General features: G+C 38.2%; 1 protein-coding gene across 1 annotated transcript in view; it reads left to right on the top strand.

Moving 5' to 3' along the window:
• The window catches only part of LOC150075748 (uncharacterized), a 205,196-nt gene that overhangs the window by 178,530 nt on the left and 11,941 nt on the right, over nt 1-14,725 (top strand). Inside the window, exon 8 of the mRNA XM_090387601.1 lies at nt 4,817-4,915. Within this exon, the coding sequence (XP_090243727.1) occupies nt 4,817-4,915 (99 nt within the window). The remainder of the gene's footprint in view (nt 1-4,816; nt 4,916-14,725) is intronic.

Below are 14,725 nucleotides of genomic sequence, written 5' to 3'. Positions count from 1 at the left end.
CTAATATATAATTATACTCCTATAAAAAAAAAAAGATAAAATCCAATAATTTTTAAGTGATAAAAAGTCTACTTAGCAGCTTTCAAAAATGGCTCTTGCTTAGTAGCTAGCAAGTGTGCCATTTTCTTCTCAGTGACTAAGATAAACAATGCACTTCACATAAAGTTGCTGAACCTGTATTGAAGCATTGAGATTTTGGAAAAATGGTAAAAAGAAGGTAATTTCCATGATTTGGTGGGAGCCTACAAACTACTGTGGTGACTCTTACATTTATTAGTTAGTGTAGAGGAATACAATGCAAAGAGTAAGAAGGGCATTGTGTATCCTAATATTCCATCTGCCATTAGACCAGTCCCACATGGAGATAACCTGCTGATTCCATGCCCTCTGCTTCTGAAGAACTGAAGTTTACATGCCTGGAGACATTGACGCCACCCCTCAACTTAAGTCAAAAAATCTTCTAAGCACATGGGAACTTTTCCCATGGTACAGAGAATGAGAACTAGTCTCCCTTTCTGAGGATGATTTTATGGTTTTCTGCAATGATATAAATTTCTTAATGAACTATTTAGGAATTAGTTACAATCCTACACAGTGGAGACTTTTTATTGCTCATCAAAGAGGAGTCTCAAAAGTGTGTTGCTCCACAATGGAAATAAATATTGGTCAATTCACTGTGCATTTGACAAAGAAAACTTGACAAAGATTAAGTATGAAGAACATGGTTGGTTTGTCTGTGATGACTTTAAAATGATAGGCATATTACTTGGACAGCAATCTGGCTACACAAAATTGCCTTAATTTTTGTGTCAGTGGGACAATCAGACAAGGAGTAAACACTGGGATGTCAAGGTCTGGCCAAAGAGGGGCCAAACAGGTTTGTGCCCGGAACAAAGAACATAGTTCATAAACCACCAGACCCCAAACTTCCTGAAACAGTTTGTGAAAGCTTTACCACAGGAAGGTCCTTGCTTCAACTACCTTTGTACTAAATTCCCATCGATCATCCAAGAGAAGCTAAAAAACAGGTTGTTTTGTTAGACCTCAAATTAGCAAACTGATGAGGGATTGAGATTTTGAGGGAACTATGAATAAAAGAGAAAAACAGGCATGGATTAGCCTCAGGTCTGTTGCTGAGAACTTCTTAGGGAACGAGGATCCAGACTACAAGAATATAGTTGAAAATATGTTGACAAACTTCAAGAAGCTGGACTGCAACATGAGTGTCGAGGCACATTTTTTGTACCCCCACTTTGACTACTTCCCAGAAAATCTAGGAAGTGTTAGTGAACAGGGTGTTAGGTTTCACCAGGACATTAAAAACATGGAGATGCGGTACTAGAGGAGGTGGAATGTCAACATGATGGCTGACTGTTGCTGGATGCTAGTGGTAAAGAGGGACTGTAAAGTAGAAGGATCTGCAAAAAAATCAAAGAAACAAAAATTTCACCCATTGTAGATCAATTTTTAAAATGAGAGGTGAGTGTTTAGTGAACTTTTTGCCATACTGTATAGTGTTTTCAATATGCATTTAAATATAAAAGTCTGATAAACATAGCATTTTGCTATAATTTCAGTGTACAAATTCTGCAAAAATTAATAAAAATTTATGAAAAATCAAATTTTATTTCTTTATTTTTGAAGAAACCTGGCGCGATGTGTCATTAAGTGTGACACTTAATGAAACTTAGCAAAAGAATAAGGGAAAAAAATAGTTGGTGGAGTAGAATAGAGTAGAAATTGATCTCCACAAAGGTGAAAAGATAGTGTTGTAGTAAGAATAATTTCTCCTTAATTGTCAGATTATTCTAATAGTATCATAGAAATAAAAGTAAGAATTTAACAAAGTTGAAAGTAAGAGATAAGTCCTTTTGTAGTTTGGGTAAGTCCTTTTTGCAGGAGGTACCTTGAACTTGGAATTATATTTGAAAGTGTCTACAATCCTGTGCAGACATGATAGGAAGGAATATATGAGATCTTTGTTAGTCAGTTTGGCCCTGGAGGAACTGCTCAAGACTCGTGGGAAAAATTTTTCTTAGCTTGGTCTGTGCTTATTAACAGGAGAGACTGTTTTTACAGGGATGGGATACACTTAAATAGAAGTGGGGGAGAATATTCTCGGAGGCATTGTTATATAGCTCAGAAAACTGATAGCTCCGGGGGGGGGGGGGGGGATCACAGACTAATAGATTACCTAGGGCTGCAGGCAAAGGTAAAAGTGATTCTTGCACTGCTTCTACTAGACTGTGTAGGAGCCTGAAAAGCAAGGTGGCAGGGATTTCAAGCCCTGTTATGGATCATCATGTGAACAAGTAAATAAATGGGCATTGTTAGGATAACTAAGGGTAAGAACAGGTGCATGCATATTTGCATTCATACTAATGCTAGGAGCATATATAAATTTTATATATTTAAAGAATTGATTTAAGTCCTCAAATGCAGGCATAGTGTCACTCAGACATAAGGCATGCAGAATTTGAATATGGGGAGTACAGTGTGTACAGAAAGGACAGGAGGGAGGGTCATGGAATTTTCTCTTATTTAAGAAGCATATTAAATCTAAGGCAGTGCATCCATTCGACATGGGTGGCTAGTGTGGTGTTCAGTTAGTTCAGTGTGACATAAGCACTGGTAAAACAAAAATGAGAGTGGGAGGGTGTTATAGGCCTAATTACTGTGATGAGTATAACAAATAACTATACAGAGAAATAGTGTGGGCCAATAAATCAGAATGTGTTATAATGAGGGATTTTAACTTTCCAAATATTTACTGGATCTTGTTGGGTCAGTCACTCACACACTAGCAAGATTTCTGTGGATTTATTGGATGACTGTTTTTTACAGCAGCATGTTAGAGAGGCAACAAGAGGAAGCGGTACTCTTGATCTGGTTATCAGCAGCGGTTCTTCATGCATTAGAAATTTGCAAGTAAAAGACCCACTGGATGGCAGTGAGCACAGTGTACTGATGTGAATTCACTTAAAGATGTAACTACTATCAAGGGTAAAGGGCAGGGCTTATGCTTTCATAAGGGTGACTACGATGGTCTCAGTTTTTAAATTCTATACAGTAGGGACCAAATGATGATGTTACCAGCTGTAAATTCTAAATGGGAAAATTCAAAGAAATAATCGGAGAAGCTATATATCTTTTCATACCAGCTAAGAAATACTGTTTAAGGCCTGAATGGATGTGAGATGAAGTGATGAGGCTTGTGACAGAGAATAAAAATGCATAGGATGCATATAAATTATTAGCAGTAATCTTAGATTAACGTTTCAACTGTGTAGTACACCCAATCCAGTACCACACTCATAATAGAAAATGAAGCAGTGCAGATAGGATGCTTGGACTGCTCATGGGGTTTTGACATTCTGATATCGAGGAACTTTTCTAGCATTACTTTGATATACAGGATAAGGCAGTGATTATCCCATTGTACAAGACAGTGGCTATGCCACATCTTGAGTTCTGCATACAGGTCCAGAAGCCTCATATTAGGAAGGATGTAGATCTGTTTGTTTGTTTGTTTGTTATTTGGTTTTTAGGAGCATTAGCAACTAAGGCCATATTGCTCCGGGGATATGCGGTGGTCATTCTCTGACCTTTCCGCATCCTCCATATTCGGTGGTCATGGGCTCGAACCCCGGTCAAATCAAGAAGCGTGTGCTACACACTGCTGCTCCTGCCCACCTGGCTGCTGGAATGGGTAATGAGAAGAGAAGGTCAATAAGATGAAAGGTGAAAGGAACAAAAGGGTGGTCTTTCCAAGAAAGGCTTCATTTCTGCAAATTGAGATGTCTGGATTACTAGGTACCTTGACGAGATCTGGTTGAGGTGTTTAATGCCTTGAATGGATTGATTAAGCTTACTGTGATGGCATTCCTCTTCTTGCTCAGGCTACATACACACAAGGGGGCATAAATTCAAATTGCAGAAGTTTGGTTGCGGGATAGATGTGTGAAAATTATTGTTGTGGAAGTGGATAGTTTGAATAAATTCAAGGAAGACTAGATGTGTGAAAATTATTGTTGTGGAAGTGGATAGTTTGAATAAATTCAAGGAAGACCTGGACAAATTGTTGGAGGGATGGATAGGTGAAGTGGATTTTTTTGGCTGATACTTTATAAGCTTACATTCTTGCATCATTTGCCAATACTAATACTAATTTATTTTGAAAGTTGCCATTAAGGTTAAAAAAAAAAAAAAAAACTTAGTCAGTACCGCTGTCTTTTAGATCATTAGGAATTAATTTCATATAGCCCATCTTTAGTAATCAATTGATGTATTCAAATCCATAGCTATAAACTGTTCCACAATTCAGTAGTGACATGTGAAATGCTTACATTTATTGGAATTTCAATAAATGGCATATCAGGAACACAAAAATTCCTTTTTGAACCAGCATTCTCTTAGCCCACATTTTATGATGATTGTCATAAATAAATCCAGGATACTATGTTCCCTGTCTAGCCTTTCAGCAAACCCCTCCATTTTTAATTGTGATTAAAATGTATAATAATTTATATTATATATTATATAAGATTTATATAATGTATCATAATTATAATGTGAATATGGATAAGTAGTGGTCAATGAATGTACATATAAAAATTGCTAAGGAACATGTAAATTTTCATATCAGTAAACTGTGTTTTTTGTGCTGTTGTTAATCACTCCTGTTGTATATGAAGCCATACACTATTTATGAAAAATATAATTTTTCACTTAGTTTTTTTTTTTTTTTTTTCTTTTTTAATAGCACACAACACAATTTATTTAAAAAAACAAACTTGTAATTGAATTTTCCAATTAGGTAAGCCCACCTTAGAGAAGTGCAGAAAATTAAGGGTGAAAAGAGAAACAAAGCAGGAACTACAGGAGCTGGATGTGTCAAATATCATTACGTGTCAAGGTAATTACATGTTAAAGTCCTATACAATATTTAAATTTGTACTATTCCAGATTTTTGTATTGACAAAAAAATTAAGCTTGAAAGTTTCAATATTAATCATCTGGTGGACATGTTTGTGAAAATCATACACCAAAAACAGAAAAATTTTGACATTTAAATATCTTAGAATTACTTCTTCTGTATAGCACCATGTTTGTACATGGCCACTTGTGTGTTAATTTTCAGTAGAGTTCGGTTTCTTTCAGTTTTCAGATTTCACCCATATCATTAACCCCAAGATTTACTTTAGAGTAATAATAGTAATAGTAGTAGTAATAGAAGCATGTGATACAAGAAAGAAAGCATATGAGCTTATGTAGCATCAGCCATTATTTCACCAAAATTGTGTATTTGCAGAAATAATGGGACATCATACATACATACATACGTGTTTCAACAGTACATACATACATACATACATACTTGTATTCTGCTGAGGGGTGGGGGGGTCTTCATGGGACAAGCAATATGTGGCCTGTGTTAGGATTACTAAAAGCAAAAAGAGGTGCTAGGAGTGTAGTAAACAAATTTAATGAATTTGAAGGACATAAAGGGTGCAGAATTTGAATATGGTGAATACAATGTGTACAGGAATGATGGTGGGGGAGCAATGGTCTTAGTTAAGCAGCACATAGAATTTAAGACAGTGCACCCAGATGACATGGTTGGCTAGTGCAATGTTGAGTTGGTTTTGGTGTTATAGGCCAAATGACTGCCAGATAAATCCGAATGTCATACAATGTGAGACTTTATCTTTCTGGATATTGACTGGAACTTGTGGGTTAGTCACTCACACAGTACCAAATATTTTCTAATTCATTGCATGACTGTTTTCTACAGCAGTACGTTAGAGAGGCATCCAGAAAAAGCAATAATGTTAATCTGATTATTACACATTCACTCTTCATGCATTAAAAATTTCCAGATAAAGGAACCATTAAGTGACAGTGATCATAATATATTGATGTGGAATCTACTTAAAGATATTACCACTGTCAAGGATAAAGAGAAGGAATTTTGTTTTTGTAAAGGTGCCTTAAGTGATCTTAGACCGTTTTTAAATTCCTTTCAGTGGAACCAACTGATGATACCAGCTGAAAATTCTAAATGGGAGGTATTCAGGAAAGTAATCATAGAAGCTTTTTATACCAACAGAGAGATATTGTTCAAGGTGTTGTTGTTGTTGTTAGGTTAAAGGTGTTGTTGTTGTATAGCAACTGTGGCTATAATGCACTGATTTTTGACTAGTACATCTTTGTTGTTGATGCTGATTCTGATAAAAATTCAGACAAGGTGATATTTATCAATCAATTTTAGGAAAACAAAAATGTCATCCATATGTTAGTACACTGGACTGAACCTATTGGTAACTCTCTAGGAAGCTTCCGGATCAGCTAGTGTATAATCTTGCTACCTCTACTCTGCCAGATAGTGACTGGAGGGAGCCCGAGTAGTGTGTATGCGGGAAGCATTGTCGAGGCCACGTTATGTCAAGGATCTGGGTATATTCTTACCACATGTACGCCATATCCAAAAATTTCATTACTTCATACAGCATGTCCCACCTACTTTTTCATACTATTGAATATACCATGAATTGTCAAACTAATAGAGCAAGCTTATCTGCGAAAAGATCTAAACCTTCCAAGGACTTCCTAATTCATTTCACAAATATACATGGTCTCAATTCTAATCTCAACGATGTCCATTTCCACTTGCAGTCTGCCAAAACCCATGTACTTTTTCTGACAGAATCTCAGTTATCGGTTGATTCATCTACTGCTCATCTCAGATGCCCAAATTATTTTCTGTATGATTCCTTTCGCCTCAAAGGTGGTACTTGTGCATATGTCCGTTCTGATATTCCCTGTCAGAGACTTGGCAATTTGGAATCTCCTCTCTTTGATCTTCTCTGGCTTAAAATCTCTCTACCTCATTGTGTCAAATTCATCTGTTGTCTCTACCGTTCTCCCAACTCCACTAATCACTTGGAGCTCTTTGACTTCCTCTCTTTGCAACTTGATTTTCTCCAGTCCAACTTTCCTAACAGTGAAGTAATTTTCCTTGGTGATTTTAATGTTCACAACTCCAGCTGGCTTCCGTTTTCTAGTCACACCAACCCAGCAGGTCAAGATGCTGAGGCTTTTGCAATTACTAATGACCTAGCACAGATTGTTCATTTACCTACAAGAATACCGGACAATCCTAATCATACAGCCAATACGCTTGATCTTTTTCTCACAAACAACCCTTCTAAGTACACGGTCGAAATGAGAGGTCCTTTAGGCACTTCAGATCACAACTTGGTGATTGTCTCTTCTCCAATGGAACCTTTATCTCATGGCTATTCCCAACCATGTATTTGGCATTACAAGAATGCAAAATGGGATGACCTACGAGACTTCTTTTCTTCTTTTCCTTGGTCGGATTACTGTTTCAAAACTTCTGATGTCGACGTTTGCTCAGATCGTGTCAGTGAAATTATTCTTGCAGGAATGGAATCCTTTATCCCACACTCCACTTTAAAATCTCGTCCTTTATCTAAACCTTTGTTTTCCAATAAATGTGCTAAAGCTGTTCAAGAGAAGAATGTTGCATATCGTAATTGGCTTGTTTCTAATTCTTCAGTTTCATTTTCTGCCTACACCAAAGCTCGCAACAGTTGTAAAGCAGTTATTAATCAGTCCAAACTAGAGTTTGAACAGGCTAAGAGTAGAAAACTTGCTTCTTGCCCTAATGGTAGCCGAGCATTCTGGTCTCTTGCCAAAGCTATTGGCCGCAACTTTTGCCCATCTTTGCTCCCACCTCTGTCCAAACCAGATGGTTCTGTTGCCACTTCAGCCAAGGATAAAGCTGACCTGCTAGCATCCCATTTTTCTTCCAGCTCATGTATTAATGATCTTGGTAAAACACCTCCCACCATTCCCAACACGCTCCATTCAATGCCTCCTGTGGTCTTCCGTCAAAAGGATATCAGAAGGATTTTGATGAATCTTGATGCTAAGAAAGCTCCAGATCCTGATGGTATTTCTCCATTTATTCTCAAAACCTGTGCTGCTGAACTTACTCCTATTCTTTGCTGCCTTTTTTCATTTTCTTATTCCAAAGGTGTTTTTCTTTCTGCTTGGAAATTTGCTCATATCCAGCCAGTTCCTAAAAAAGGGTGACAAATCCCTCCCATCCAATTATCGTCCCATTGTAATTACTTCTACTCTTTCTAAAGTAATGGAGAAATCAATTAACCGCCAACTCTTAAACTACCTAGAAACCTTCCGTCTGATCAACGATCACCAGTGTGGATTCCGTCAGTGTCGATCCACTGGAGATATTCTGGCTTATGTTGTTACCCATTTATGGACTAATTCAATGGAAAGGTTCGGTGAAACACAAGTAGTTGCTCTTGACATCTCAAAGGCTTTCGATCGTGTTTGGTATAAAGGTCTTCTAAACAAGCTTCCATCTTATGGGTTGCCAACTGTTTTTAGTAATTGGTTATCCAGTTTTCTCTCTGATCGCTCACTGAGGGTGATGGTAGATGGCTCTCTGTCTTCTAACTTCTCCACTAATGCCGGTGTCCCCCAAGGTTCGGTTCTTTCCCCCACTCTTTTCCTCTTGTATATCAATGACCTTCTTCCATTGACTGGAAATCCTATCCATAGTTTTGCCGATGATAGCACATTGCATTCAACTTTCCATTTTGAGAAACCTTGATCTGCTCTATCAGCTTCAACTTCTCGAAAATCTGCTACCAATTCCTTAAATTCCGATCTTCAGGTAATTCTCCAGTGGGGCAAAGACAACTTATTTGATTTCAACCCTTCTAAAACTCAATCTTGTCTTATATCTCGCAAAAAGGATTCTTCTGCTCCTATGCTTATCTTTAGTGACACTCCGATTTCTAGGCAAAATGATATATCTCTTTTGGGGATTACCCTGACTTCTAATCTCTCTTGGCACAAGCACATTACAAATATTGCTTCCTCTGCATCTAAAAAACTTGGTTTTCTCTTTCGCTCTCGGCGTTACTTTTCTTCCAAACAGCTGCTCACTCTGTATAAATCGCAAATCCGCCCTGCCATGGAATATTGTTCCCACATCTGGGGTGGTGCCCCCAAAACCTCTCTCAGGCTTCTTGATTCCATTCAGAAGAGGGCAGTTAGGTTAATTAATGATTCATCTCTAACAGAGTCTCTCCACTCGCTTTCTCATAGATGCACTGTTTCTGCTGCATGCCTCTTCTATAGATACTTCCATGGGCACTGTTCTTCTGAATTGGCTTCTGTAATCCCTGCTCTCTTTTTCAAAACAGTCCGAACACGTGCCGCCACTAGCCAACATCTATTTACTGTCCAACTTCAAACTCACAGAACCAACTTTTCATCTTCCTCATTTATTCATTCAACTGCCGTTTTCTGGAACAACCTTCCTTCACACGTATTTCCTGAAAATTACAATCTACAGAAGTTCAAGTCCAATGTCAACAAATATCTTCTTTTGTCTTCTTAACCCCAAACCCAAGCACGGTACCAAGTACTATAGGTTCTAATACCTCTCGTGTTTGGGATTCACATAAAAAAAAAAAAATTAAAAAAAATATCCTGATGATCTTATAGAACATTACGTAGTGTTAATTGATTGCAATTTTTGAAAAGTAAGGAGAAAGCAGTTTTTCGTTCTCTTAGATATAGTGGGCATTCAATAACAGTATACTTTACAGTGAGTGGACATGAACAGTTACTGCATTGTGGTGCATCTTCCTTTCTTAATAAATAACTGTGAGTGAATTATGTGTGACCAATGCGCAGTTGCACTAGTACATTTTCTTCTTTTCTATTTCCTCTCAGACTGGATCGCCACTGTTTGCGTTCTTTCTTTATTTCAAAAAGTTTATTATTTGTTTCTTTTTCCCATATATGTTTCCACTGTTCTTTAGAGGTCTGCTGTATAATGGATTTATAGTCAACATAAGGTGTCTTGAATTTGGAAGAGATAGGATTTGAAGCATTTTTGGCAGCTAAATCTGCCTGTTCATTTCCTGGGATTCCAGAGTGTCCAGGAATCCAACAAAAAATTATGCGGTGACCAAGTGTATGAATTGCCATTAACTGAGTCCAGATTTGTTGTACCAGAGGATGACTGTTGGGGCGTTTACATTGCATACAATTCACGGCACTTAATGAATCGGTATATATTATGGATTGAGTATACAAGGCTTCTTTTATTTTCTCCAGGGCTAGTAAAATATCATACAACTCAGCAGTATAATTACTACATTCTGAGGGTGCTGTTTGGCAATGATAGCATCTGGCAGGACCACAGCTGTACCAACTTTACTGGCAGTCTTGGATCCATCTGTATATAGCTGCACGTAACTCCTAAACTGAGTGAAGTGGGCCAGATGTAATTGTGTGATGTTAATATCTGGAAGATTATTCTTTCCCCATTTCTGATAGTATTTTTCAATATGTATTGTGGGTATTTGCCATGGCTGGATTTGCATGCTAGTATCCTGCATTATGTTATTCATGCTGAGTCCCCAGATAGTGTTTGAAGCCTAATGCCAGATGGTTTGTTGACACGTGATTTAGTTCGATAGAGGTTTTCCCATTTTGGTCTGAAGAGATATTGCCATATCGGGTGATGTGGAAAGCTGCTGATTTTTGCGGCATAATTTAGGAGAAGAATTTGTCGCCGAAGGTCTAGCAGCGCTTCATTGGCTTCCATATATAGACTTAAAATAGGAGATGTACGAAAGGCACCCAGTGCTATTCGAAGTGCACTATGATGAATGGGATCAAGCCATTTCAGTACACTTGTCCTGGCTGAGGCGTATGCAGGAGATGCACAGTCTAAGCGGGGTCTAATTAATGAGCGGTATAAATGTAGCAACATGTACTGATCTGCACCCCATGACATAGAGGAGATTACTCTGAGAATATTTAGTTTCTTAAGACAGCGCTGGTATGAATATATTTTATATGTTCAAGGAAGTTTAATTTTTTATCAAGTATTATACCAAGAAAACGAGTACTTGGTTGAAATGTAATACAATGGGAGTCTAACTGAAGGTTTGGATCAGGATGCAATGTACGTTTATGACAGAAGTGTACTGTAGTTGTTTTCGATTTAGAAATTCTGTAGCCATTGTTTTTGGCCCAAGAGACTATTCTATTAATGGTGCCTTGTAGTTGACTCTCAATAAGTTGCATATTTTGAGAATGACATGAGATGGCAAGGTCATCAGCATACAGGTATACATCAACTGTGTTAGGTATACAATTGGTTATAGAATCGATCCTGATGGCAAAAAGTGTTGCACTCAGCACTGAGCCCTGGGGAACTCCCTCTTCTTGAACATATGTTCCGGAAAGTGACGAGTGGTAGAGGACTTGGAAGGATCTGTTAGATAGGAAGTTCTGAATAAATTTCGGGAGATGACCCCGAAGACCAGATTTATGTAAGTCCCAAAGAATCCCATAACGCCAAGTTGTATCAAATGCTTTCTCAATGTCAATGCATATCATAACAAAGTGTTCATTTCTTAGAAAGGCGTTCTGAATATTTGCTTCCGCTTTGATAATGAGATCAAGCGTCGATCTACTTCTCTGAAAACCACACTGGCTTGGACTCAGAATGTTTTGAGTCTCCAAATACCACGTTAGTTGGATGTTAAGTATTTTTTCCATTGTTTTTCCCAAGCAACTTGTTAGGGAGATAGGTCGATAGTTTGTTGGATCTGTGTGGTCTTTTACTGGTTTCGGGAAGGCTAGCACATAAGAATGGCACCAGCTGGTGGGGTAAATTCCTCTAAGAAAATTCTATTATAGAGTAGTAAGAGCGCACTTAATGATCTTTCACTTAAATGGGAAATCATTGCGTAATAAATTCCATCAGGACCTGGAGCACTGTTTTTCACTTTTGTGAGTGCATTAAGTAATTCAGCCATGGTCAACGGCAGATTGTATGAATGTTGGAGAGCGGTATTAAAATTCAGTTTATACTTTTCTGTACTGCATTTTAGCATCTGAAAGGCTGGTTCATAGGCGGAAACAGCTGAGAGTGATTCAAAAGACGAGCCGAATGCATTAGCAAGTTCCTCAGGTTCAGAAATTTCCTTTCCTTTCAGAAATAGAATTGGAGAAGTAGCAAGTGTGAGTATTTGCCATTGATACGTTTCATTTTTTTTCCAGACTGTAGCAGTATCTGTGAATCTGTTTATTGTGGCAGCATAGCGTGCCCATGCTTCGTTTTTACTCATTCGTCTTACATGACAAGCCTTAGCCCTTGCTCTTTTAAACTGTAGAAGATTGGCTGTGGTTGGATGTTTTCTAAACTGATTCCAAGATTTATTTATTTCTCTTTTAACAATGCTACATGCTTCATTCCACCACATTTTTGGATGGAGTTGGATTTTAAATGATGATTTCGGGATAGTGGATTCAGCTGCTGTCATTATTCGTTGTGTAATATAGCTTACTGCAGAATCAATCTTGTCAGTTGCAATGACAGTGGAATCTAAATGAGCTGTTTCTTGATATTTAGCCCAGTTGGCCTTGTCAAATTTCCAAATTGTTCTAGTTCTGTTGAGTGGAGGAGAACTTGTACAGAAATTACAGATGATCGGAAAGTGATCACTACCAAGAGGGTTGTCAGTAACTGTCCAGTCTATGAGAGGAAATATTGTTGGAGAACATACTGTTAGATCAATGGCAGAGCTTGAGCCAGATGGTACATGAACATTTGTGTGATCACCGGTGTTTAAAATAGTTAGATTGTGTTTATCCAAGAATTTCTCAATTATTTGTCCTCTGCAGTCAAGTTGTTGAGAGCCCCATAGGGGATTATGGCCATTCCAGTCACCCAGAATACAGAAAGGAGCAGGTATTTGTCGTACTAGGTCATCTAAATCAGCAAAGGTGTAACGTGGTTTGGTGACAGATACAATGAGACTAATGTTATCGTTATGCCAATGGTAATACGGGCTGCAATTGCCTCCAACGGTGTTTGCAAGGGAACAGGTCTGGAGGGAATTGAAGAGTTTACTAACAGTGCTACTCCTCCATGTGCTGCATTAGAACAGTTTCTATCTTTTCTATACATGGTGAAGTGTTTAATTGTTATAGATACTGCATTCGTCAGGTTTGTTCCTTGTATGCATGCTGTGACAGGCTTATATTCACTTAGGAGATCGTAGAGGTCATCTAAATTTGCACGAAATCCGCGACAATTCCATTGAATCACTGTGTGCATTGTTTGGTTTTAAATGGAGAGTTTGATTTCTTAAGGCGGATTTTTTTGTTTGCGCTTGTCTACTTTTGCTTTTTCTTTTTTTGGGAAGATTGGCCTACCCATGTCAATGTCATCCTCTGGATGAATCTCAAGAATTGAATCATCTTTATCTATCTTTTCATCAATATCCATGGTATCGGATATAAATTTAGTAGTGTTGCTTCTTTCAGGGGTCTTGGCTCGTTCATTTGGTTTCTCATTAGACTTCTTATCCGGAGGTATTGTTACAGGAGTATTTGCTTCTCGAGTAGCATATTTAGGAATAGGTTTTTCCTTTGATGAGGAGAGGAGTGATTTAGCCCAACCAGATATTGAGATATTTGGAGGGACTGAGCAGTCTGAGTTTCTACTGAGCGTAGCCGTTGGGTAACTGAAGCATATGTAGGTGACTTAACAGGTACTGCAAAATGTTTTTTAGCTTCTTGATAGGATACTTTCTGCTCAATCTTATATTTTTGAATATTCTTTTCTCTTTTCCATTGAGGGCATTCCTTAGAGAAGGCAGAGTGGTTACCATGGCAGTTAGGACAAATTTCCATTTCAGTGTTAGTGTGTGTATGCTCTTTTGATCCGCAGTTAGCACAAGTGGCTACATCTCTGCAGACAGCTTGGGAATGACCAAATTTTTGGCACTGAAAGCACCGGACTGGATTTGGAATGTATGGTCTTACTTGGCATCTAAGATAACCAGCTTTAATAGAAGTAGGTATATTTGGTGTTTTGAATGTTAGTATCACCGACCGTGTGGGGACAGGCTCTCCATCTCTTTTAATAACAATTCTTTTGGCTTGTACCACGTTTTGATCTCTTAGTTCATGCACAAGCTCATCCTCTGGTACGTTTAATAGATCCCACTCTGATATTACCCCTTTAGAGGAGTTTAAGGTGGCATGTGGGGTAACCTTCGTGGGAATTCTACCAAAAGTGGATACATTCAGTAGCCTCTCAGCATGCTATGTTCGGTCATTTCGATTAATAAATCTCCGGATCTTAAACACCGAACCATTTCTGGAGGGCCAGCCACATTTTTGAGACATTTCTGTATCAAAAATGGGGACAGCTTACTCAATGGTTGGTCTGTGGAGGAGTGTAGTATTAGAAAGAGAGGAGTGGTCTTGTCCGTTCCTTCTTTTTTTTGCCTCTTAGCATGGGATACATTTGTGTCGTCATGATCTGGATTATGTTTGTCTAGTTCTGAATCATAAGATCCACACGAGTGTTCACGGACTGTTTATTTTTGTCCATCATTGCTCCGTTTAGCCCTGGGAGTGGGAGCTTTTCCTCCCAGATTTCTGGTCCCGCCACGTGGAGGCAGGAGCGGTGCCACCTAGTGGCCAAGCAGTTGGGGAGGTTAGTTTGTTAGTGCAAAAATTAATAAATATACTAGGAAAAGAAAGGTAATTTTCCTTTCTGGGTTCTTACTTAGGATCTGTTAAGTACAGAACCACTTATAAAGAAATGAGAAAAGCACTGGAAAGAAAA

The sequence above is a fragment of the Mastigoproctus giganteus genome, chromosome 13 (assembly GCF_048544385.1).
Source record: "Mastigoproctus giganteus isolate SK-2022 chromosome 13, ASM4854438v1, whole genome shotgun sequence".
Classification (NCBI taxonomy): domain Eukaryota; kingdom Metazoa; phylum Arthropoda; class Arachnida; order Uropygi; family Thelyphonidae; genus Mastigoproctus; species Mastigoproctus giganteus.
The sequence above is the reverse complement of the archived record's forward strand: the minus strand, read 5'-3'. Positions and strand labels throughout refer to the sequence as shown.